The 27,389-nt window shown below is 38.0% G+C and overlaps 1 protein-coding gene across 50 annotated transcripts in view; it reads right to left on the bottom strand.

The window, feature by feature from the left end:
* Positions 1-27,389, bottom strand: part of LOC145961902 (uncharacterized) — a 150,720-nt gene that overhangs the window by 39,726 nt on the left and 83,605 nt on the right. For 10 of the 50 annotated variants that reach the window (XM_083082727.1, XM_083082741.1, XM_083082675.1 and 7 more), the window contains one exon: positions 18,752-18,802. The exons of 24 other annotated variants lie outside the window; for them this stretch is intronic. In XM_083082727.1, the coding sequence (XP_082938853.1) occupies positions 18,752-18,802 (51 nt within the window). Of the gene's footprint in view, positions 1-1,578; positions 1,857-3,018; positions 3,576-18,751; positions 18,803-21,980; positions 22,848-23,433; positions 24,120-27,389 lie in introns of those variants that run through there. 16 more of the 50 variants (XM_083082805.1, XM_083082705.1, XM_083082565.1 and 13 more) reach the window with 15 other exon arrangements.

The raw sequence follows: 27,389 nt of genomic DNA on the forward strand, positions 1-27,389 counted from the left end.
AGGAATAAAGTAGCGCGGTTCCGCTCTTGTGCTAGTTGTTCGAACTTGAATTTTCATTTTTTTGTAAAGTATTATACGGTGGGAAGACAAACAAGTCGAGTGCATCGCGCATAAAGATTTGCAAGGAAACGCGGAGGTGGTATCATCATCGGAAAGATTCCCAGACCTCTCTTCCTTTAGTTTCACTTTTTTGCAATGCCCGAGATAAAAAAAACCGCGTAGGATTCAGCACGAAAATTTTTCTCGGTCGGTTTATTGCCGAATTTAAAAAAAATAGAGATAAAACCTCTCTGCTGTACAATAATACAGTCGATCAGATCGGTTTTTTTCCTCGATTTTTGAATTCTTGAAAAAAGGCTAGATTGAACATACAATAGTCTAAATTCCCATCAAGTTAATATCTTCTCGAAAAAGGGTCTAGATTTATTTATAAAAGAAAATAAATTCAAAGATTGTAGATATACATCACATATTTTTCCAATCAAAAAATTCGTGAATCGCTTATAATTATTTTTATTCTATCTCCTGCTAAATTCAACAGAAAGAGAAATCAAGTGCTATTCCATTTTTAGACTAAATGACACATTTACATCGTAGTAAACGTATAAATAAAGCGATGGCATGTGAGCGGATCAAACGTAGCTATTAACGCTTTCTCTGTACCACGCGACTCCGTACCACTGTCTCCGCTTTCGAGCTATCTAAGATTTCCCAGTCGACCTCCGTCATCGAGGTATTCTCTCCGCAACTTTGTGAACTCGATTCCTCAAAGAGCCCACGATCAACAACTCGCGCGAAACCCCAGGAGTGCTTTTCCAATGTGAAAATTCCATCGAACTTCCTCTATTCTACGCCGAGTACTCGCGGGAGGTTATGATCGAATGTTTTGATACGTTAGCAAAGAATCCCTTTTCATCCCTATCTAATCTCAATCTCTCTTTTGCTAGAAATAAGTCTGTTTTTAGAATTTTGTTTGTCTATAATTTTTTACCTTCGTAGAGACACATCTCCAATTAAGAAAATTATTTTATAATAAAATATATAAATATAAGAATCTTTTTTTTTTAATTATTAGCTGTTGAGAATAATTTTACTGAAGTCAGAAAACTTATTCTAATTTACTAGTAGTTTAATTTTAATTGCAAGCAACTTGATGCGTTTAACGATATATATATTTCATGCATTTTCGCATGTCCTGAGAAACTACATGAAAGACTACTTTGTAACTCATTATGCGGATAATTACTTTCCATTAACTCTCATCTAAACATCATTAAAGTATCTTGCCATGTATTACTATCACTTTGAAGTATGCATGTGTAGTTGTTTTATCATCATCATCATCATCATCATCATCATCATCATCATTATTATCATTATTAGGAAAAATTGGAGTATATTAATCTTGTGCTTTTAGCAAATCAAATAAATTGCATTATTGAATGCAAACGTGCAAGAGGCACGCGAGCGTCCTTTGACTCCCGAGGGATAAGTCCGGAGAGAAGGACTGGTTGCTGAAAATTTCAGCGCAAACAAAACGGTACACTTTGCGTGTACATGCGTGCAAGAAGAGGATACCTTCGTCGCCAGAAGTTGAGGAGTTGTCCTCGGGTTCGGGCGACGACCCTGGGGACCGTCGGTTGAATTTCGAGTCCGATCGGCCACATTCGCTACCGACGTTTCCTGTTCCTCCCCCTCTTCGGTTGTCCTCGTGTTGCTGGCGTGCTCCCTTCTCGGGGGACACCGAGCGGGACTCTGAGCTATCGGTGGGACCGCACGTGCGGCCTCGTCGACCCTCTCTTGCTTCGAGTCCGGGTAATCGCTTGCTGAAGTCGGTGGGCATCGCCGGTCGCTTTCTAGGAGTACGTTTACGATTTTACGTCCTCCGTTTTTCACGCAGGAAAAAAAGAATCTTTCCCCGTTTCCTTTCTTCAATCAAGTATCAAGATGATTCTTCGCAAAACGAACACGCGTCGCGCTATGTTGTTCGTTTTGAATTAATAAAGCTAATTTGTTCATCGTATCGTATGCGCGAATAATATTTCTAATTAATATATGAATTAATTACTTTGCGCGACGCAACGCGCGTCAAAATAAATGTATCCAGGTAAAATAAACTGTTGACTATCGTAGCGATAATCGCGAGATTGGATGCAAACAGTTCAATCAGCGCGTTTTAACGCAAATCTCGATAAACCGTCTCCATTTCCATGATTAAATATTTATCACATATCGAATCGCGTTCCGTATTTGCACCTCGGAGCGTGTCTGACGCCGGATCGGATTCCATTTGAAATCGCAATATTACGTTCGCGTTGTTGATTTTATCCGACGACGACGCGTTTAGGCTAATCTCGAGTATTCGATGAAACGGGAAAATGGGCGACGAAGTGAACTGCAGATTGGACTTGATTCGGAATGACGCGTGTGATCAATTAATTTCCTCGGACGACAACGTCACGATAACGGATCGATAGATCCATTGCATAAAGCATCGACCATCACTAAAATGTCATTCGACGCTATTGTTTCGCGAAAATAACGATTACGCAATTTTCTGCTTGTCGTGTTTTCATTAATTAATCGGAAAATATCGATTGATATTACAAGAAAAATAATTGCTATCCAGAGTGAAAATATAATAGCCAAGTAACTTCGCAATTTTAAAAAATAATTACATGAAATATTGTAAATCGTGTAATTATAAAAATAATAGTTTACATTTTGTAATCAATTTTTTAATCAATCCAACATTCTATTCATTTCATTCGTAATAAAAACTCAAACAGCAAAGTTAAAAGTGTATAAATTCGAACGATTGGTTACATGCGAGCTAATAAATGAACTGTCTCTTCCAAAGAGTTATCTTCTCCGTAACAAAAACCATGAATCCTTTTTATCCGTCAAGTTAATTTCAAACCGCGTGAGTTCTCGAATCGATGAAAGGATCGATGGTCGATGCTCGACCAGTTGCTCCCAAAGAGTATTGAGAGTAATGAACCAATGTCAATCTCGCACCGGACGTAAACGTACTCCCTGAAGTCGTTTGAGCGATCGGTCGATCTCTCTGCGGCCGACTCTTTGGACTCGACGGCGGCATTTCCGGTTGACGGCGCTCGTCTTCCGGTGATGGTCCCTGGATGATGGTGGTCTCTGACTCCCTCGTGGCCGGCATCACGGACATTTGCCAGGTCAGCGTTGGCAGCAGTTTTTGCCTCCTTGGCGGGTGATGGCGGCGGAGACGTTGGTGGCGATGGTGATGGACTTCCTGCACGAGCAGAACTGTAGCACACTGCTGCCTTCCGCAAGGTCTCCCTGCACAGCTCGGAGAACATACTGTCTCCCCCATGGCCGGGGCCCACCGGACCGGCCCTTTTCTTCTTTCTTCCAGTTACTTTTCTTGGAATTCCGCGAAACAGTTACGAGTCTCGTTTGTCGTTCATCATCGTCTCTTCTGTGATCTTCCCTTTTCTTAGCACGACGACTTCATCACGATAATTGACATTACATCGCGCTGCTATGCGGAGAATCGATCGCTCGGTGACCAGCCTATCTAAGATCTGGCTCACGGATGGAGAACTAACGGCTTAGGCGAGCACCTAAGAAGAAGCGATCGGTAGGATTACACCTAAGATATCAGTTCACCGGCTGAGACTGGCTCGTGTTTCATAGTTATCGTTTTACTATTAATATTAAAAGAAGAAAACATATTATGAGGATACGAGAAAGATAACGTCCGGAATCTTCGAGCTCTACGGCACGATTTATTTTTTGATAAGTCAAAATTACATCTAGTTATCTGAAGTTTTCTCCCATCATATTCTTACTATAATTCTCATCTCCTCGTCTAAATATTTCATCACGATTGTATAATTTATCATTCATATTATTCATTTTATTCATTTTGTGATAAAATCTAAAAGAAAAGAAGCACTCATGAAAGTTAATCCTGGATTTCTTAAAAATTATCATTTGAAATCATCAAGTTTCTTTCACATTGAATTCCTGGATAAATCAAAATTACATCTAGATGTTTCAAATTTCCCATCATATTTCTATCTACTGTATTTTTGCCTTTTTTACAAGTACAATAAACCCCTCTATATGCCGCAATATTTCTATAAAGACTCGCATAACGCGGTAAAAAGATTGCGACAGGTCTCGTACGACATGCTAAATTACTCTCATATGACGCGGTAGATAAACTTCGCATATTGTGCTTCTTTTATGATAAACAACATATTTTCAAATTTTGTACAACCTATGAGTATCATGTAACGCGCAACATATTTCTCAGAGACCTACTGTAATTTATCATGTTTTTATACACATTTATCAGTTTATGTAGCACAAGAAGGAAAAGCTAATCCTGAATTCTTCTGAAGTCATTGGAACACATGATTGTAGCATAAACGTATTCGCGTGAGCAACGTGACAACGCGATAGAAAATTTCTAATGAACACCAGAAAGTGTGGTAAGCACGTTGCTATGGACAGATGAGACGGATGCATCCGATGGTGCATAGCCGTGTTAGTTAGCATAGGGTGTACGGCACGAACCGTAATAAAAATGTCTGGCTGGTCGCCAACAGTTTGCAAAATTTACAGCCTCGGCCACGATAGTCCCCGGCAACGTAGAATGTCGCGTAGACCTGTATAAAGCGGGATTTCGTGACGTTCCGAGCACCAGGGAGGGAGGCACCGCGGAACTATCGATTTGCATTACGCTAAAATTACGCCGCATGCTGTTAATTTAGTTCACCGCGTGGGCATTCATGGTATTTCCACCACAAATATAGGCACGAATATACGTTGGGTCTGTTATACGATTTATGCCGCGTGTACTGTCCCCGTATCTGTCGCGTATCGAAAATCATCAAAGAGAGTTTAACGACGCTGCGACCGTGTGCTCTCGTTAAATTGATTATTCCTGACAGCACAGTTAACAATGTATAATCGAATAACAGCTAATAATCGCTGATGCGAAATCAAATAATTAAATTCTCCAGTGTTAGATTCATTATAAACCGACGATTTAGATATATATAAATTTCGTGATAACCAATTATAATTTTTAAAATAATTATATCTATGTATGTGTAAAATATATAATGATAAATTAGACCAATCGATAGAATTACCAATAAAGATTTTTAAAAAGATTGTTGTATATTCAATAGCATGTACACTCATAGGATTCTGTATTTTTTTAAACTTTCTATATTTTTATATCTACAAGAGTACGCTTATATCTCGATTAGGTTCGGATCGATACCGAATAATAGAAAATAATTAGTTGACGTAAATAGGCTCGTCAATATGATACCGTAACAAAAATAGCCTTATATTTGATTCAATCGATACCGCAAAGATTGTATTCGATTATTAAGCTGAATGATCGAACATTAATTGCGCGTTGCAGAAATCGCGCGTTTATCTACCCGCTTGGTACACAACTGTTCGATTATTCGAAATATCAACGCATGTATTAATGAGAAAATCATCCAGATAAATCCAGAATTATCTGTTCCCCTCGCGCTGTCAGTACGGCCGTATTAACGGTGGATAAACATTGCGCGGATGACCGATATTCTGGTGATGGATCTCGCATTGCGTTCGCGAGCGATAAACATAAATTTTCAGCGCACTCATGAGAGAACGCATTAGAAATTTTAAGAAGAGAGAAACGCGGCTCCGCGAAGGAAAAATAGTCTAGTTCCCGCTCGAAGGACTTTATGATTTATCGTTGCACGCGATGTACCGCGTGCAAAAACCCTTTCGGCATTGCGCACGCTTAGCATGCACATAATTTCGTCAAATATCCGTTGTACCGTTGCCAACCGTAGCGGCCATTAGCAAGAAAACAGGATGAGAAAGCCCTGATACGATGATTTTCCAATCGCGTTGAAACGACTTTTATTGCTTTTAGAAGCAAATATCTCTTCATTGTATCATGTCTATCTTGGAGAAACAAATTCATGAGGAAATATAAAAACAATATTCATCGAATTAATTATACTTTGTATCGATTAATTCTATTCTGCAAAAATATTGCTTACTTTTAGACACATTTTCAATGATTTTGATAATTATCTAGATTTTGAAATTCAAATTCACTTAGAAAAAAAAAGAGTTTGTCAAGAAAATCTAATATAAGCCTCTCGAGACTTATCGTTAAGAAAAATATTAAATATTTTCTCTTGATACTTGTGATCTCTCTCTCTCTCTCTCTCTCTTTCTCGTAGGGTAATGCCACAAGAAAACCGGAAGCCGACTTTGTCGCGGCGAGCAACTATGTTTGTTGACTAAAGTGATTCACACGTTCACGCGTGAAAGCAATCGCCAACGGCCTTGCCGATCGGCAAACGCATCATCGAGCTTCTGTCAGAGCTAGACGTGCGTGGGCACAATGGGGCGTCATTCTCCCGGCATCTGGAAAGACAGTCTCATTTTCACTCATATATACATACTCATATATACTCATATATACATACGTGTTTTACAACGCGTTCGTAATATACAGGATTTATTTTTTACATCGGCGAAAGAGAGAGAGAAATCACTGTCTGTAAATACGACAGAAAAGTGACGTTTTGTTGTCTAGATAAGTTATTTACGCGAAGTGTGAACAATATGTAGCTACATGAGCAAAATAAAATTGTCAATAAAATTGCGAAAGGATTTTGGTAAAATGCATTCGAAACGTGAATAAAACGGGGGCAACAATTAGAGCGAAAGTGAGAAAGGCATTTCTGTGCGAGAACGATACATTTGACGGAAACAAACGGACGGCGAAGATAAACTTCGACAAAAGCCGTTATCGCAAGCATAGTACTACGAGCAGCTCTAATTTTACGATGAACCTATTATTTGACGAGCTTCGTCGAAAATCGCTGTTCGCTTAATACTCGTGCTTAGGTCTCTGAGCGTACGTGAAGGATAAATGGCGAGGCATATGTGATAGGACCGAAATTCATTATGTTAATTGCTATTCTCGAGGCGAGGACGGGCATAAGCCGAATTGAATAATGAAACAAAGGCGGCGGAATTAATTTTATTCCCTAGACGATCGGATATGGCTTTTTGCACTAAATGGCGACTCATTATAATGAATGTGGGAAGATAATTTAATAATTACATTCGTACTATTTTGCTACATATGTAACGAAGAGATTCAATTATTAAAAAAGAGAGAATATATAAAAAAATTAGATTTAAGACATTAATGTATACACATGTAGTTCTCAATTTTTTTTCTAATATTTTAAGCATAAAGCATACATTACATATTCATTATTCATTGCTACTTGATATAAGCAATCAATATTTTTACATTTTATTTTATACTTTATCAATATTTTTATATTTTATTTTATACTTTATCATAAAGTTATGTGATTCTTACTTACAAATTTGTAAGATACTGTGCTTTAATGTAACAGACGAATATCTTTCGATATATTAATCTGTAATTATTTGACAAGCATTCCCAGAATTTTAAAATCAATGATATAAATTAAAAGCTATAAATTTTGATCGAATCGCTTCGTAACAAATTTTAACGCGAAAGCTATTTCTTCGTTTTACAATCCTTGACATCTCAATACCCTCGGCAATTTAATTTTAAATAAGTTCTCTCAAACAGATTAACGCGCGAAAGTCGACAGAAATCGATTTTAATGGCTTAACTCGAAACTTTGATTACGAATTCTATTTGGAACGCCCCGGGTATCCGGTCGCTTTCCGGAAAATCAAGCCTGCCAAAACACGTTCGATCGTCGACCACGGAAAGAGACTGCGAGGATGGAAACAAAAAGTTTGCCGGAAAGGACGACGCTACGACCCCGTTGAAGGAAGATATAACCTTCATCCTTCCCGTACTACAGTATTTCGCCGGCGATCAAATGATAATCTCTTGAGATACTCAATGTTAAAAACTGAAAAAATAAATTAAGAGAAGAAAAAATTATTTAACGGAAAATATTTGTAATAATTACATTAATTGATGTATAGCTTCGTGTGCGATTCAAAATTTGTTTAACGAATGATACGTGACAAGATATCGATATGTGGATCGCGAGAGGGAGGCTTAAGAGAAAGGTGAAAGTTCAATCGGATTAATTGCGAAATTAACCAATCAGCCGTCAGAATCACCTAATCCTCGCCTAATCCTTGATTAAGATTAGGTCGCTGTTGATGCTCGAAATTGTATCGATATAGGTAATATCGATTATAGTAACATGATGTGATATTTCATCTCTTCAAATTAAGTTCTATGAGATAAAGTATTTTAATTTACTTTACGTAACAATCTAGTTGAATTTGATATACGTTTATTTAATAAAAATAAAAAAAAATATTTTTTTTTTCATAAAGAATGCAAAGACAAATATAGTTTATAAATATATCGGTTAATAGTTTCTTTGATAAATAAAATAAAATAACTGAAAAAAAATTAACAATACAAAAGTATACTTATCACGTAATTATAAAGTTTCATTAAATTACTTTAGAAATTTTATATATAAACTTGCTAGATAAAATTAAGAGAGGGGGAGAGAGAGAGAGAGAGAGAGAGAAGATGCATAACAAGAGTTATAATTCTGTAAATTACTTAATTATAATGCTTAAAACATTGTAATACTTGTTTCGATTAATAAAATGAAATTTTCAGAGATCTCATAAAGAAACAAAAAAAAATTGAAAAATAAATAGAGTTATATAACTTAACGAAAGTTACTGCAGAAAATAATCGTAAAATAATACATTTTAAAACTTAATATGCATTGTCTTTCATAAATAAAACAATTAACCTACCGAATACGCACACATTCTTTTTCTAAAATTTAGGCTTCATTCACAAGCTATCTCCAAAATATAAATTGCACCGTTTTCATTGTACCGGTTTTGCCTTCAATTTTGTCAGCTATCAGGTTTGAAATGGAAATAAACAAAGAAGACAACTAAAGTTATCACCACTAGCAAATTGATGTAGTCAAGCTTTATCCGCATTAAAACGAGCCAGCCGCAGCGGATCGCATCAGGAACGGGGCAGAAACGGAGCGAGAACGGAAGGAACGGAAGGAGAGCACCTTGATCTGAACGCGTGAGTCTTGCGTCCACCTCGTGGTGAACCGACGCGCCATCGCGACAAGCGAACCCGGGTGTTCGAGATGGATGGTTCCCGGATCACCTGCGCACCGGACAGTCTCCAGGCGAGAACTGAGCCTGCGAGATAGCCGAGAGAGCAGCGCGAGGTGCTTACGCCGGAACGACCCCTCTAGAGAGGGTGGCGCGCGCGGAAGAGGGTTGCACCGACTCCCCGCAGAAGTCTGATGTACGTTGCTCGGTTAGTACGTGCGTAGTACATCGTCGCGAGGATACGAGAGGGTTGGAAAGAAGTCGTTGGAGAGAATGCGGAGAATAGGAAAAGAGGAAGGGCGGAGGATAACGGAGGGATGGAGGGGCGATACGTTCAGTCGGTGCGTACATACTGAGAACAGGCTTGGGGGGAGAAGATAGAGAGGGTAAAAGAGGAAGGGAGCGAGAAGAGGAAGCCGGAAGAGTGACCGTGAGATAAGGCGGGAAGGAAGAGGAATCGCGGGATATAAGCGGCGAAGGGAAAACGGGGGAGGAAATGCTGGCGGTGGTGGCGCTGCTGTTGCATCGATCAGCCACCGCCACCACCTGCAACCCTCTCCCGAAATGGTCAACCCTCTGTATCGTGGAGCGGCGCGCGTTCTCTTCACCTCCGTTCGGTCGTGCCGCCTAATTCCATCGTGATCTTCGACCTCTGCCTTCTTCCCTCCGGCCATCATCATTCCTCTCGTCCAGCTTCTCGGTTTTACTCGCCACCGATCGACCGTGGGCTTGATTTATTATTTTCCCGTTTGAGTTTTCGCCTCGTCAGCGAGCGCTTTCGCGTGAGCCAGCGTTTTGTATCGCGCCGACGATCATCGCGATTCGTCGGAGAATTAGGTGACCTCGATCGTTCGACAGCTTCGAATTGATATTTCGAGCCTCAACACTTTGATTGTATGAATTTAAATCCTATATAGGAGTTTTGTAAAGTCACATCAGGTCATGTCAGGTATTTGTACATGCTTGGTCCTTTAGACGAGTTGAAAATAGTTTGTAGATAGAAAACTGACATAAGATATTATAGATTGTCGGACACACAAAACGTAGGAATCCTCGAGGGTCAATTCTCAAGGGATCTCAAAGTGGAGATTTAGGATAGAAAAGGGCTGGCAGCTCTCGTGGACGTTCTGCCATTCTTATGGTCCTTGAGGATCGATAACCTTGAAGAGATGTAGTAACGTGCTCGAAGGCTTCTCTACCATTTCCCTGACGGATTATGGCGAATATTACAATGCGAATTTACGAAAACATATTCCTCTTTTTTGGGAATTTGTTCGATGGTGAAATCACGTTATTTCTATCGCGGTGAACTCGTCGCGATAAAATTCGTCTTTAAATCGTTACTCTCGCTTTTACGACACTTAAACGAGACGCCAGTATAGCCTCGTAGAAATAAAAGGTTACGAGCCGCCTTTTATTTCATGATAGCTAAAACATAAATTCAGTAAGAGGAAAAATGACGGATTACATAAAAATTATATTCAAAGTCTCAAAGCAATAAACTAGACTCAAAATGGATCTAAGTAAATTGTTACGAGATGTAAAAATGTAACGAATCTCCAGAAATGATGTTATTCAAAATATGATTTTTTTTCGAAATATTATCACGTATAGAAAGTTTTGGAAAATTCATGTTTTCAAAGCGTCCCCTCGCTTTTCGAATTGCGGAATTACGCTTTTTCAAAACTCTATCGTACTCATTCGAGCGATGTGTTTCCGAACATCAACCCCCCAAATTCATCGACATTGCTGACGTGAGCGACGTGGCGCGGTTCTACGTACGTGTCTCCCCGAAATTCCGGGCGCGTCTGGTGACGTGGGAAGATGGCCAATTCGAGAAACCAGACTAATCGGAATTTCTTGCACCACATGGAGCCAGTTAGATTTCTAGATTCTGCGCAAGAAATATCCCGACAGCGTTGCTACTATTTTCCCGTTTTGCTACTCATCTCAGAGGAATCCCCAGGGTAGCCCGGGTTACACTTTACTCTCGATCTTTCTCTGTCCCAGCCCGGAAAATTACATCCCAACCGGATATAACACAATGACGAGATCTGCTCAGCGCAATTAGTTTTATTTCAAATACTTGGGTAGACTGGGAATGTTTGAGGTTAAATATTTCGTAATTTTGGAACGAGAATACTTCTTAGATGCCAAACCGTTTGTAATTCTTGCACGTTGTGGATTTATTAAGACATTGCTATAGTTTGTCGCTTTAATCTCAGAATTGTAGTACGTACAAGTTACACTCTACACATCTCTCTTCTTTTTGAATAAAAATTTATTAATCCTTGCTAAAGAAATTTAATTTTTTTCTTAAAATGCTAACACATTATATTCTATTAGTTGCGGATAAAATATAATAAAATATAATCCTATAGCAATTATTGTTGAGAGATAAATACATAAATATGTTTCAATGCTTTAATAATTAACAACATTTTAATGAATGGTAAAAATCTTTTAGTTTTCAAAGAAAAGATCGACGTTAATCATCTACTTTCTAGTAATCATTGGACGCTAGAAATATTATTTAATTAGAAAAGTTTTTCTATATATTCACAAAAAAAGCGCCGAAAAGGAATTATGCGATCTAGTGTGATATAATCTTTAATCATCGATGAATTAGTCGCCAAGTCTAGAACCTCGTAAGAAGTTTGGAGTCCTTATCGGAGTCCCATGATCGTCGAATCGGAGACGAGTGCTCAGGAGTAAAGTAAGTTAATTATCGGAGATTAATTTCAACGCCGAGGAAATATCTATCGGCGGGGAATGCGATTTATCTCGAATTTCTCGTTATCGGCATGAAGAAAGTCCGGAAAATAAGAAGCACTTTCCAGCACTTAAAATGCTTTCATCTTTCTCATTCCACTTTATTCTCGTAAAACTTGCTTTTTCGATGATAATATCCATTCCATCGCCATTACAAAAATAATTATGACAACGATATTTAACAAAATTATTATTAATAATATTGCTATATTTTGTTTGTAAATTTAAGTCCACATCGCGCTCCAATGTTTAATCTTCTTACATTTCTCGGTTAACCGCGCACAGAAATATTCCACATATCTTACTAATTTTTCCCCAGCGGCTAAATGAACTAAAAGCACGCATTTCTCTTCCCGTCAATTTCGCTAAATTCCACTGGCCGCCGCTCAAATCACATTCTTCCACTAAATGAAAATCAATTGAACGGGACGTTGTATCCACTCTGCCCATCCACGTCGCCGCGCACTCACGTCACCCTCGTTCGCTAATCCCCGCCATATCGAGCTTCCGCAGGAGCAGGTTCCCCTCTTCCTCATATTCTCTTTCTACTGCTCACACACGATCTTTCGCACGGTCGCCGAAGGGCGACATGCACTGTTGCTTTTGCAGTCGTGCGAATCGACGAAGGATTCTCGACTATTAGCTACGCATGTATCAGTTCGCATTTCACTCGAATAAAGTTAATTTCGTCGGCCGATTCTTGGATATTCAAATGACGAAAAAATGTAATGAAATGGAATTGAATTATTTAATATAATAATTTTTATATATTAAATATTCTCATTCCTTTTACGTGTATGAATTATCGGCTCGTTTTAGACTCTTTCTCTTTTTCATCCTGACTTACTGTCATCTGAAACAACTGTTTTCGACACGACGACTCTTTCGAAAAAGTTTAATGGCAGGTCTCCTTCGGCTTGAATTATATATTTTCAAGAGTTCGAGAGTCTTTGTCGAGGCTGTTTGATTTCTACTGGGATTCGGAATTCGAACGTTGATCGATAGATTGACTTGCGTGCAAGCTTAATTCCCAAGAAAACTATTCTCATATATTATTCAGTTCTGAAAGTGAATGCGCGATCATATATTTACCATCAAAACGCCCGAAAATTAAGCACGAGTGATTCCTAGATAAATGGAAATTGATTGCATAAAGCAATTTTAGAAATAACGGATTTAACGTATCAAGTGTCGTTTAAAAATTCGAGCTCGAGATACAGAAATAACAGAATACGAATGATATTTTTTCGCATTTTTGTCCATTTTTCCGAAGAATACCGCCGAATAATTGACATTTCTCATGACACGGATGGAGAGAACAGATGAGAAAAGCGATGTGAGAGAAGGAGGACTGAGGGGGAAAGTGCCAAATAGAAATTGCCTGAATGCTACGCAGTTGCAGCAGCTGTCGTACTGAAGTAGGACGAATGTTCTCCCCGACTGCGTTAATAATAAACGATTCCTCGCATCAGATGCAGTAACGCGATATACGAGCTCTCCCGCGTAGAAGAAATTCCTTTTCGCTAAGGTAAGGCGATTTGGAGGATGGACAGTTTACTCGTCCGCTGGTGCTAAAGTTACGAAAATTATGGCGTACGCGTGCGTACTTGAAAACAGAAAAAAGTGATCAGTTTCCGAGCTTGAAATGGCCGATCTCTAACGCAAAAATTCGCAAAGCATATAATGGTCTTGGCGAAAGAAGATCATCAAAATTGACGGATTGCTTTTGACAGAAGTTTTAGCAAACTTTGCCGCGGATATGGCAAACTCGACGATAATCTCCACGAGGCATAGCTACACATATACTTATTGCACAAACAAGAAGTTATTCAAAAACTTGGACCGGAACAAGCACACATAACTGCGATATCAGTAATATATTCTTGCCAACAATGTGATATCGTGTTTGGGAATTTTTCATATAAGATGCCCGTAAAATTTTTATTTATCTAACATGATATTGAAATTTAAATAAACACAGATTTCATTATAATGCTCAACGTATTTTAACATAATAGAGAACGTCGAAAATCTTTTTGAGATAATAGTATAAGAAAATGTCTAATAATTTAATAAAATTTTTAATTCAACGTAAAAATATAAAATAGTAGAATTGTTAGCGCATATCGTGAAAAATTCTCTAAAGGAAGCATAATGAAAATAATACGCTCTCGTTTTCAATCGAATTTCCAGAATTTCAACTCCAAGATTTCAATCGCCGGAAGTGGGATGAAAATTCCATCGAAATACTTCTTCGTGAACTCGATGGCATGTTTCGTGTACAGTATTAACGATCGGCTCGATATCGCTCGTTACTGTGACCTTTTTATCGCGTTTGAGATTTATGTCAAGTGTATCGAGAGACATTTTTATTCGAGCGTTTTCATTCGACCAAGATATTGTCGATGCCACAACTTCCTTTGTTCCACACCATTGTGATTGGTTTCGGTGGACCATCTCGACAGAATTATCGAGTGTTTTCGAGCCACAAAGGTGTACGGCATGTCTTTCGATGCCAAAGAACAAGTAGTGTCATCGTCCGAAATATTCGCGTAATTTTAGAAACTATACAATATTAGATGTCTTTTTTTATTATAATAAAATATTAATAATTTTAATTTTAATATTATGTTACTAAAAAGCATTAAAAGCAACATGAAATTTGTTAAAATATTGTTGCGGCATTCATATAATTATCACATATTTTTCTCTTTTTTTCTTTTTCTACTTGGATAATACACGTAACTTTCAATTGAATTTTTGCCTTGTTTTTACAATGAACGGAATTGTGCAATGGTGACTCACTACTGACAGCATCGACAAGTGTAACAGACAGTGTAAATTTAGCAGAAAATAGAACGAGAATTCAATTATAATAGCTGTAGGCTATTGCGAAAGCGAGAAAACATTTACGTTGCTATTTATATGAAAATTAATTTCCGCTATTAATTATGATATTCTTTCCTGTTTATAGAAATACGAGTTCATTATAAAAATAACATTAACTAGTATAAAAATATCGATATACTTTACATACATGCATTTTTAGTCTTCAATCATAGGAAATAATCAGAGAGACAATAGGGATCTCACATGGATTTTCATGGGCCGAGATGTTTTTTCGACATGCTCGTGATTACAATTCTTACATCTGGGGCAGCCCTTTTTGTTCTTGGAAAAGAATTGTTCTCGCTACGCATCGATTCCCAGAAATAAAATACGGAAGAATATTTTCATCTATTCAGATTCCTCTTCCACAAAATTGGAATTTTTCTCGTTTTTTCAGTTGAATAATTAAAAAAACATATACGTCGCAAAATAATATTTGTAGGTAACAAATTATTGAATAATAAATAAATTGAATATCAGATTTATATTTATATTTTTTTCGTCGCGATAAATCAAGATCTCGAATAAAAAACGTTAAAAATTTATTGCAAAATGCATTTTCATTCTGTTCAGAGTTAATCGCCCATTGTGTAAACATGTAATCCAGTTTAGAATAACGTTACGACACAAATGCATGCCAATATTGTACTAGGAATATAACTAGAATTTAAACAACTTTGACAACCAAATTATATTACAAACTTAAGCCAGTTCTGAATCACCTGACATATTAAATTTATCGACTTGAGGTCTAACTGTTTCGGCAAGTAATTTCTAATTGATATAACTACAATCGCGTTGGTATCTCTCGCGTTATTTTGAATATACTATTCCAATCGGTATTCCTGTCGTCGCTTATAATCGCAGAGGGCAAAAAGGAGTAAATGCGCTCTGAATGAAAGTGGTTTTCGCGCGTTTGCGCACCTTAATCTTGTTATTCAGTCCGTCCGTAGAATTCGCGAATCACAAATGAGGACACAGTATCGTTTCGACCTGTCAGTATTGAATCGCAAGTTGCAATACAAACGAGCAACACAAACAGATCGAGCGGATTGTCCTGGACTACTGTTTCCGTATCCCTTTATTTGGACGCATTTATCTGGTCCGAGTCTTGATACCGTTAACGCTGTGTCGAATACGAATATCAATTGTGATTCACATATTCGTTACGTCATTAATTCCACAAAGAATTTCTTGCAAACTAAATTGTACTTTAATCTCAACTATTAAATTTTGAATAAATAAATTTTTAGATCATCGAATTAAGATTACAAAACAACTAACGCGCATCCTGAAGAAAATAAGACAGGAATAAGCCGAAAATTAATAAAAATATACATAATGAATGGAAAAATCATAATGCATTTTATTCATGATACAATGCATTTAATCAGGAACTTTTAGCTGTCATGTTCGTCTATTTTAGAAAAAGCTCTTGAAAAATATATTTCTCTGTAATCTATGTTAAAGAAGGATTAAACGTTTTTTTATTCGCGAACAGAAGCTTCTATGTGTTAGCTATAGTTAATACCTCTGCATTAAAAAACTGCACTTCGTCGCTTATGTACATGCACGAATCGCGTGAGAACAAAAGTGTTCTGCTAAGAATAGCGTCGTGAATCTATTCGCAAAAATTTTATTGCATTTCTCGAAAAGCACTGAATCAACTATATCCTCGCCCAAATAATACACCGATTTAATGAAATGGAATATTCTTGTAGCACGTTTTACGGCGCGTGGTATTATTTTGTAAAGCCAGCCAGTTGAATCCTCGTATTGTTTTACTCAGATCTTCTCGTCGGAGTCGAGAGAAGAGATTCACAGCGGAAACAGATGGGATACCACAGTCTACTCTACCCGAATGTCGATAACGTTTATACCTGAAGCTAGTTTGAGATGGTTCTCTTATACATAAACGCCAATCAGCATGTCAATCGTTGAACGATCGACCGAATCGATCAAATAGACGTACGAATGAAACATCGAAAATCGATTAAGCACGGAAATTACAATCTTCAAACATTACGATTATTTTATGAGTATTTATAACTTGATAGAATGGAAAGAATTGAGATAAGTATTAAAAATATAATAGAGAGTTATTACAGAATATTTTATAAAATTAAATCAGTCTTTTAATGTGGATTAAAATATTTCTGCGACGTAAATTATGATGATGAAAATTATTTGGCGACCAACCATATTCTGAAGTCGAAAGAAATTATATTTGTTCCAACGTATCGCACATATGTATGGAATGTCGGGATTTGTGACAGCGCGATAAGAGTATCTGAATCTCACTATTTACTGTCGCGAGCGTCATAAATTTTAGCGTGTAAAACATGAGTTGGCTTACCTGGAAAACGATAATTCTACGCATGTTATCGAGGAATTCATTGAAATTTAGAATACCGCAAGAAAACACGTATACTTGATTAATGAGCCTTATCGATGAATAAACCACATTTATTTTAATGAAATGTAAAACTCATCAAAAAAGCTTAAAGTGAGTACTAGACAGCTTTGGCATTCTGTGATAGTAAAAAACTGGTACATGTAAATAATTAATCTTAATAATCTTAAATAAATAATCTTCTTTGATTGCGTCTCAAGCGCGAAAATAAACTACATGTAATCGATTAAATTAAAACACGCTGACATCATTCGTATTTATATTTATCCACTAGTGCATTTGACAATCGTCAACGATACTCCTGATTTAAAATCAATATTTATCGACACATTCGTCAATGACACCATTTCATGCCTCGGTATTGATTCGTGTCTGTAACAGGTTTCATTTTTTAAAAAAATTTATCTCTTTATCTCGTCCCAAATTTACGGTTCTTATAGTGTTCCTACCTTTTTGATTTTCGCAAAAAATCGACAGGATGTTAAGCATCAACAAGGAGTCATACAACCTCTCTCTGGCTCTCTTTGGCATTCAAGACCTCATGAAGAAAGATCTGAAACTATCGGCACTCAACACATACGACGAACTTTCTCGCAAACTCTCTCGACTGAAGATTCGAAGGGTCCAGAATTAATTGCTCGTCACGTACTCCTTTCGAAGCAAGGTAGTGCTTTGGCTAAAAGTGTCTGGGAAAGGACCTTCTTAATGGCATCCTCGCACTACTTTAACACTGTTCGGCACGTCGCAGAAGGAAAGAAAAATACAACGAATGCATAAGATGCGCCGAAGTTTCGTTCAGGCAATTTGCGGCTTTGAACGCGAATTAAGTTTTTTCGAGCATGTATGTATCCTCGAGAAGCGACTCAAAGAGACTCTCTTTTTCTCTCCCTTTGTAGCTTGCAATGATAACGACGTCGTAAAAGGTGACTTTGCCGATAAAGCGACTCTGAAATATGGCACACCAATCATTCTTGCTTTATACCCCGTGAACGTTGGAATACAGGCAGAATGCAGGCGCGTTGAAGTGCAATATCGCGTGACCGTCGCGGGTTTCCCACAGAGGGTCTCGATATGTAAATTCCCTTCTAATCTCGGGTATTAATTTACGACCGTAATTTATTTCATCTTGTCTTTAACAGGCTGCTCAGCCATTCCTGCGTTGGCCAGTCAGCGGACAACGTGAATTTACTTTAATCATCATGCACATACACACGCACGCACACATACGCATACAGAGAGAGAGGAATGAAAACTTATTAAAAATAATATAATATTGATTCTATAAACGCACGGAAATTATAGATATCTCTATTTATCTCATGCAATAAAAATAAAAAAATCTTCAAAAAATATGTTTCATATTATTGTGAATTACTAAACTCATAGAAATTCTACCAGTGTCGATCGCCAATGTATAGATTTGCATTTGTGTGGATTACTGTTGTTGAAGCATTGCATAAAATGAAACGAGCTCAAGAGAGACCGAGCACAATGTGTGATGGTTTCGTTTGTTCTCCGCACGACGAGTTTACATACCGCGATTATCCGGATGATGCATATAGCGGCTCTTTATGGCGGGGTACTCACCTGAAACAGAAGAGGAGAGAGAATATGAGAAGTCTGTTATATAATTAATCGAACAACAAGACTTTATGCGATGTCGCGCGATAGCGAACATCCCAAGTTTTGGCGCAATGCGGATAAAGATATTCTTGAAGCGCTACAGTAGTCTTCGAATGCGTGACATTTTCAGTAGAGTGTGAAACGCTTGTCGTAAAACGAAGCATGAAAAAAAACATATGCTGTCAAAGTAATAATTCTTTCCTAAAATATAGTTACTGCCGATGTAATGTCAGTTTCTCGAGAATATTACAACATTTTCTCAACAGACATTATGAGATATTAAGATGTCTGAGTTTGAATACGACTTACGTCTTCCCTACAATTTATACGTAACATAAAAAGCATCTTCCGTGACATAATAAGCATACTGTAACTATTATACCTGTTTTCATCTCCAAGAAACGGAATGATATTGGTTGTTTCAATTTCAAGCTATTAATATAATGATGTATGAATCATATGGGGGATGACAATAAGTGATCCGTGATGGAAATTATATTGATCCGATGTAGACACGCCGAGAGTATACACCGTCGTATAATCTATCAAATTTTGTTATTATGCGTTAAATATTGATTCAAGCAAAATCTCACGCGTCAATATTTTCCGATCCTCTAATTTCTCCATTACTCGACCATTCAATATTAACAAATAATACTTGCAATCAATGCAACAGCACATGTATTAATAAAAAGAAATTTAATGTAACGATATACATATCGTTGATGCATTAAAAATAATTATATTGAAAATAATTTACTGAAAAACAATGCAATTGGATGTAACATTTTTTTCGTTTATATAACCAATTATAAAAATAATTTCTACTAATAATATTTTATTATTATATTCTAGTTCACATGGAGTAACGTTAAACGAGAAGAAATCAGTCTCTGAGGGAATTTTTCTGGGAAATGAAAATCGGAAATGAAGAATCTCTCTATCGTTCGGGAAGAGTCCTCGAGGGGGATTTTCATTGCATGTGGATCGCGTGTAAATTAGGCAAGATGATGCGAATGAAGGGCAGAGTTGCGTGAACGCGACCGACGAAACCGATTAATTGGGACGTGGATTGATTTATCCCGTAATTAACAATCTCCGAACCTCGCACTCACACGCCCTTTTCCACCCTCGTGGCGCTTCCTGTTCACACGAGTTCGCCTAATAGAGGATCACGAATGCATTTATTACTCGCGAAAATCGCAGTAAAAACTTCCAAATTGCCAGTCAAAAATTTTGCTGAATCGATGAATGGAGGCTTCAAGAACCCCAACGCCGTTTTTTTACCCCTGAATCGCTCGATTGTCTCATCGATGCGTGCCTTCACGCATCTCGGCGGATGCATCTCACGTTCCCTCATTGAGCGCGCTTTACGTGCGAATCGTTTCGATAGTACGTGACAACACTCCAATTACATTCGCATCGGTTCTCGATCGGGCATATCACTCGATACTCGAGTCGAAAGACTCGCAGACATCGTGACGTTTGCGCGACATCCGCCGTTTGAGAACGCATACTTTTCAGCGCGTGACACCAACGGATTCTATTAGTCACGGAACAGGCGTGCGCGGTTAATTGTCTGGGATCTGCCGAGGAAATGATCGTTCCCAGAACGGCCATGAAGTGGCAGTGCAGCAGTGATGCTATATACTTCCTAAGCAGCGCATTTAATGCGCTTAACGAGAAGCGCCGCGAGATTCTTATCGCGATATTGCCGCCTGTATGTGGCGTAGACCGCGCGAGAGTTTCTGCTTATCCTTCGTAAGGAAGTTGCATTATTTTTATACACATCAGTCGCGCGTTTCCGTCGATGAAAAAATTCATTCATGTACGCAACTACTACTCGCTATGATACATGTTGATTGTACAATCTTCTTTCATGATGGTTAAAATTTTTAACGAAAATCTTGGATGAGATTATTCTGGACTGATATATGATAATGTATGTTTTTAAGTTAAGTATTAGATTAATATCTACATCGCGGGATATCGGATGCCGAAGGAAATATATTTTCGTCTGAATTACACGTGAATATTAAGAATACCGGTTGATGTAAGCTCGGATAATTTGGCGTAATGAGCTTCTCCATTTCGCTGGCATTCCTGTGCCAGAGAACGAAGACTCACCATCACGAGAATTATAGATATTTCTGTGCAATTAAGAGGTTCGCTCGTGAATCGAGCGAAATCTGCATCGCGAAACGGTCTCGGGATCTCATTATGTAGCGTTGCTATTCATTAGGGCGGATCAATTATGTCTGAGAAAATCGAGTTGTCGCGTCTTATCGACTGTCGTAGCTGAATAAGAACGTTACGCGCGCAGTATCACTCGTAAAACGAAACGCGCAAAACTGGAAAATATCCTTGAAGCGTGCGGCGAAGGCGAGCTGCCACTTAACGCCCGATGCATAGTCAATCGTCGAGATTTTAACGTGAATTTGAATCAGAAGTACGCCACGAGCGAAGAGCGAAATTAGTTTTCAGCTCGATCCTCAAGGATCCTCTCGTCGTGATAATTTTATATTCGTTCCAGATAGAATCATCTGATAAGAATTCAAGAGTTTCGTCATTTCAAGCGAACTGAAATTGTTTATTAACAGGATATAAATCGATGCGCGTAGATTGCGCAAACTTATGCTAGGCCAGATTGGCATAATTATTTAAATCCGCACGAATTGATATCGTGGGATATGATTAAATCTGCTCGTTATATTCATCCTGTAAACGATTATGGTGTACATAAATTGCATGGGGATCGATGTAATCGATCAACATTGTCGTCGGTCGTTGGGCGTGCCACTTCCTCCATTTATATTTAAATTATCGCGCGATCATGATTGGGGGAATGCAACTTGAGGATGCATTGTTGGGAACTTAATGCATAATCTCGCGCAATCAAGTCCTGACTTGCAAGTCAAACCGTTTCGAATATAAATTATTTGCTGCTTTGGAATCTTGAACGAGAGAAAGTATATATTTTTATATTAATACATGATATTGCATGTTCGATCTAAAAAATCTATAGCTGAATAAATCTATAAAAATCACTGTGTATCCTATACAAGAATATAACGCATATTTATTCATAAAAATATATTTCTTCGTTATCGAAAAAAAGGGTATCGTTATATTTCCAGTTTACCTTCGTGAAAGTGAACCTTTCTGGGCGGTCGATGCCTCGTGTGCTCGTGAAGAGGGAGGTCGTGAGGGCCGAGGTTCTCCCTCGACAATGAGCTCACCAGGATCCCCCTTAGGGTCGCGAGGGTGCTGCTGGGAATCTCTCTGTTCATTTTGCCGGCTCCCATATCATCGGGACCCTTATACCATCAACATCAACGTACGTGATCCAGATGGAAACGACGAGCAATCCTCGTCCGACATGATGTTTACGGCGTTACATTCTAACGACGCTATTTGGTCGCGTTCCGGAACGTAAAGCTCGACTGTCTCGGGAGAGACACAAGAGTTGTTTCGGCAAAACGCGAGATGGCTAGTTTTATCCGGCTACCAATCCAATTGCAAGTTATTATACGTTTTCGTTTACGCTCGATAAATGTCGCGCTTCGATTTAACGAAATAATTCGAATAACACGAATGATTAAATAAAAAATTATGTGTCACGAATAAATTGTCATCGAACAAATATGTCACCTAAATAGAACAAGAAGATTTAGCTAATTACCTCCTGTCTTTATTATTCAATTTATCTCTTTATCCGCCGTAATGGCTTATACAGATAGAATTTTAATTAAGGTAATTATGTTTTAAATATCGACGAGACTTTTTATACGTTTTCGACAACACAAATCGAGTTTTCTATTCGCAACGCAGTGATCGGCCATCAAGTATCGTGTCACGTGTCGTCGCCATGACATGATATTTCAATCGACCGGAGAAAAAATAACACGACACATGACGTTTTGAGACCGTGACTACCATTTTTTAAAGCTGCTTGCCTCGCGATTAAGTACGATCGTGTATTACGTCAACGCTTGAATTTAATCTGGCGTTCAGCGGAAGATAATGTCCGCTCTGAAATATGTTTAAAGGTCGGGATTATCGATGGAGAACCAATACTCGTGTCGAATTCAGCTTGTGCGGCAATCAAAATCGATAAATTCCGACCTAACGATGCATAAACTTCACGCCAATGAACATTCATTTGATTATACGTAAATATGATTTACGAAATGTGCTTGGCTAATCGATAATTAATGGATAAACATATCCGGAAAGCAGATGATAGAATTTGCTTTAAATAGTTCCTCGCAGTTCAAAAGTGTGAAGATGATTTTATTTAAAATACTTTACATTTCAATCTGAATTCTGATAATTTCTAAATATAAACTATCGATAATTTTTTTCGAAGAGGAAACTGTTAGCATATTAGATTTATAATTCCTACTCTACTTTAAAATGAGTTTTTTGAATGCACATTGTTAATCAGATCTTTTTCAATTTACGCTCAGATTAAATGTCACTGCACAAAGATAAACTTGCTGGGATATTTTGTCAATATCCCAGTCGCTATCTCTTCGTGAATAGAATCTCCATTCGATTTGCATGCAGATTAAAAATTGCGGTGGAAAACTAACTTTTTTTTTCTACAGGATTTCTTGCGTACACCTGAATTCCGACTTCGCGAGCTATGTTATTTCTTCGCGTGATATTTTTACGTCATTACGTAATAACGAACCCTCGATTGCGTGCGATACTGCGGGCGATGATTGCAGGGTCCGGCAATCCAGATTAACCGGTTAGAAAAATTTAATTAACTGCTTATTTAAGAAAAGGAAAAAAAAAACGACCGAACGCTAATTTTAAATAGTCGGAAACACCCGTTCTCCACAAGGCGCGACCTCGCATATTTAGAAATCCCCACAGTACACTTTTCCCTTTTCCCAGTGATCGCGGTGGCACGCAATATACCGCGGCACGCGGTTACATTCCAACCTGCATACGATGCACTGGATATAACAAAGCACGCGCGCACTCTCACTTGGCACACTCGAGATTCTGGCGATTTCACCGCGAAATGCGCGTCACATTTCTACGAGACTCGAAGAGATCGATAGTCTTTTCTGTCGAGGTATTTTACGGAAAATTAATTTCGCTTTTCTTTCCTTATCTATCTCAACAATTCGCACTCTCATCGTTTCAAGGACGTATCGTATGATTCGACCGCGAGTTCGCACACATCCGTGTTCGATACGTCGCCGCGTATCGGTTAACGAGCGTGAACGTCTCTGTTCAACGTGCACGAGTATGTGACTGACTCGTTGGAAGAGCCACAGGTCCCTCCTTAGCGCGAGTAATGTCTCTCGTTCTCTTTCTCTCCTTCCGCTCTCACACTCCTTAGCTCTCCCACTCGCGATGTTTCTTACTCGGCAGGTACCACGCGGATAGGTGTATTACCTTGGGTAAGGTGGTTCGACACTGCCGTTTGTCGCTGGACTCGCCGCCGAACAAGAGTGGGGACGGAGAACACCTGTATCTCTTATACTCGCCGATACACATCTCGAAATTAGTGCCATGCAACGAGAAACAGTCGCAAAGACAATCGTGTAACAGCCGAGATGAGATATGGAATAGCGTTTCGAATTTTACTTAAATATTGTTTTATTTTATTAAAAACTATCGCGGATTGTGTCTCGGCTATTATCTGGATACTCAGTTTATTTTATGATAATTTTAGGTAACATCCGGGATTATCTTATTTGAAAAATAATCTGGAATCAATATAGTGAGGCGTAATCTCGCATAGAATTATAAAATGCTGCCTTTTAAGGAATTTTCCTTATTCGTGTAAATAAGCTGGAGTCTTTATGTAAATACTAGTTATTTATCAGTTATTTTAGATAATACGAAAGAAGCCTGGATATATATTATCTGCTTAAATATCCGGTATTATCATGATAGGATTCCTAGTCTCCGTATAACTTTCGAAATACAACCAAAAATCCGTATAATAAACATAAATTAAAATAACGGAAAAATATTCGAGTCTAGAAATTATGTAGTTCATATTGGTAGCAGTATAAATAAGAGAATATATTATTAAATACTTTTCAATAATAATAATAATAATAAAGTGATACAGTAAGAAATGATAGCGAAAAGACTTTCACACCTAATTTGGATTTGCTTAAGAACATAATGCAAGCATAAATGATCCTTCACTTTCACCGGGTTCCATTAATAATACTATGCTAATTAGATTTTTAATGAGATCTTTGAAGATATCTATAAATTATTGCATTAACACTTATTAAATTAAAAATTTTGCATTGAAAATCGCACAATGAAGATTGATTAAGAATCAGCTGACAGTTCGTCGATTGTCCGCTTATGGCTATGCCGGAGTTTCACTCACGGACAAGCACAACGAAGTATATAAACGGCAATCGGGAATGATGAAAACAGCCTTAAAAGGCGACACTAACAGACGTTCTCTCAACCATTACAAGCGTTAGCACGATAAGTCTTATAAATTATTTCTATTTATTGTGAGATATTCTTTAAATATCTTATAACTAATCATTCAATTTGTTTCGATTGATTTCTCTCCTTTTACACAGAGAAATTATAACCTTTGATTAGTCCTCTATTCTAATAAATTATTTAAGCACGTTTGATCGCAAAAAAATTTTTGATCAAATAAAAATTTATTAAGTTTCAATTGTAAAAAAAAATATCTTAATTATATTTTCAAAAATGATATTAGTCATTGAAAAATTAAAGAAATTTATTTATGTTTATTTTTATTTATTTATATTTTAAAATAAAGTTACTATCATTTTTAGATCGATAATCATTTCGATTTTGCAACATGTCGATATCTTTGTAATCACAATCGAAGAACAGCATCTCTGGACTCCTCCATAAATCAATAGTCATTTATAATTGATGTAAAATCTCAAATTTATATGTTGATTTCATATTTAAATCGTCAAATTTTTCTAACAAATAAACATATACAAAATATATCAAATTTATTTTCATTTACAAAATATTTGGTTAAATTATTATTTTACAAAACTTTCGTTACTTCGACAAATGATCATTGTTGTTCTTTTCTTCATATTTACAGATATATTTGTTTTTACACATGGCTATAATACACATACTGTAAAATTGATGGGGAAAATAAACATTGTTACGATTGCTATCCGAATTGAAAGAGATAAAATCAAATTCGTTTGCGACAGATCAAACATATACGCATTGTTTGCTTGGACACTTTATGCGATAACAATTCGAAAATCAACATAAATTAATGCGGAGTGTGTTCGACAATTTGTCAGCGGGAAGAAGTGTTTTTATCGAATCAACTGTATACTTTACGGTATAGGAAGGCAGCAACAATCTTTCTTTCTCCGCGGTAGCCCTTCTTGGGAGAGGCGTCAGAGCGTGGCGGTCGTAAATCATCCGTAAAGTCGAATCGACCGTAAGTAACGACCCTGATCACGAACTCTTGGATACGTCATGTCCGCAAACTACGTGGAGAACCACTTTGCCGTATTCTCCTCAAATCCCGTGTCGCCAGAAGAACGTATTTAACCTATTCTCTCTCCAGAAATCATCCTTTACTGGTATAATAAACCGGCTTGTAATTTATTGAAATAAAAAACACACTCTTATAGGTATTCGATAAAAATAATTCAGAAATTATATATATTAATTCAAGGATAAGAAACACGCATTCCTCGACTGCAAAGGAAACACTATATGACTAGCGTGATTTGTGTGCGACGCGTGCATCTAATATATGCTTGGCGAACAAATCGTGCATCGATAATGCAACATACTTGCATGTTGCGACGATAACGACCGTGAACGGTTGTGCGGAGAAAGCGAGGAAGTGTGCTCGTAATTTACGGAGTTTAAAAAAAACTCGAAAGAGAGGGATGAGAGAGCCGTCTAAAATAGCTTGCGATTTCTTCCTCGGCCAGTCTCTGGCGCCGCGACTTCCGCGTTCGTATTCCGCGAGCGTTTTGCACAGTCGCTAGGGAAAACCGCAAGACGGTGACTCGGTAAGTTTCGTCGCGAGAGGAATAAGAGGATTGTGCGGAGAGGAAGAAGAAATTGTTTGCGTTCGCGTGAATGGCCGTTCGATGAATGGAACATTTTATCAATGTTCTTCGAGATGCGCGCCAGGAAGACCCAATTTGCAAGCTAAATCCGGCACACCGTTCTAGATTCGTGTAGGTGCCAAGTGCCAAAGATTTGGACGCGACTGGCCCCGAGCTTCATTGACATTCCGAATGTGATGCGCGAAACGGGAAGAGTAAATAGACGGATTCTCGTTCTTCTGTCGCGTTTTACGCTCGTCGATACCGTACACAATTTGTCGTTGTTCCTTGCGACTTGTAGCGATTACGCACCCACATCGTAACGCGAGCTATCGAGGTGTCGGCTACTGATTTACATCGCAGATTGCGCGCTTGACGATGGAACGGGCGCTTACGCAAGAGATTTGTCTCGGCTTGACAACATCAGCGCGATTTATGCGTCATGCAACGCCGGTATTCTTGTCGCGGCGCTCTTTCTC

Source organism: Camponotus vicinus, unplaced genomic scaffold (genome assembly GCF_025532165.1).
Source record: "Camponotus vicinus isolate PSW18456_S1 unplaced genomic scaffold, iyCamVici1.0 SCAF_1, whole genome shotgun sequence".
Lineage (NCBI taxonomy): Eukaryota > Metazoa > Arthropoda > Insecta > Hymenoptera > Formicidae > Camponotus > Camponotus vicinus.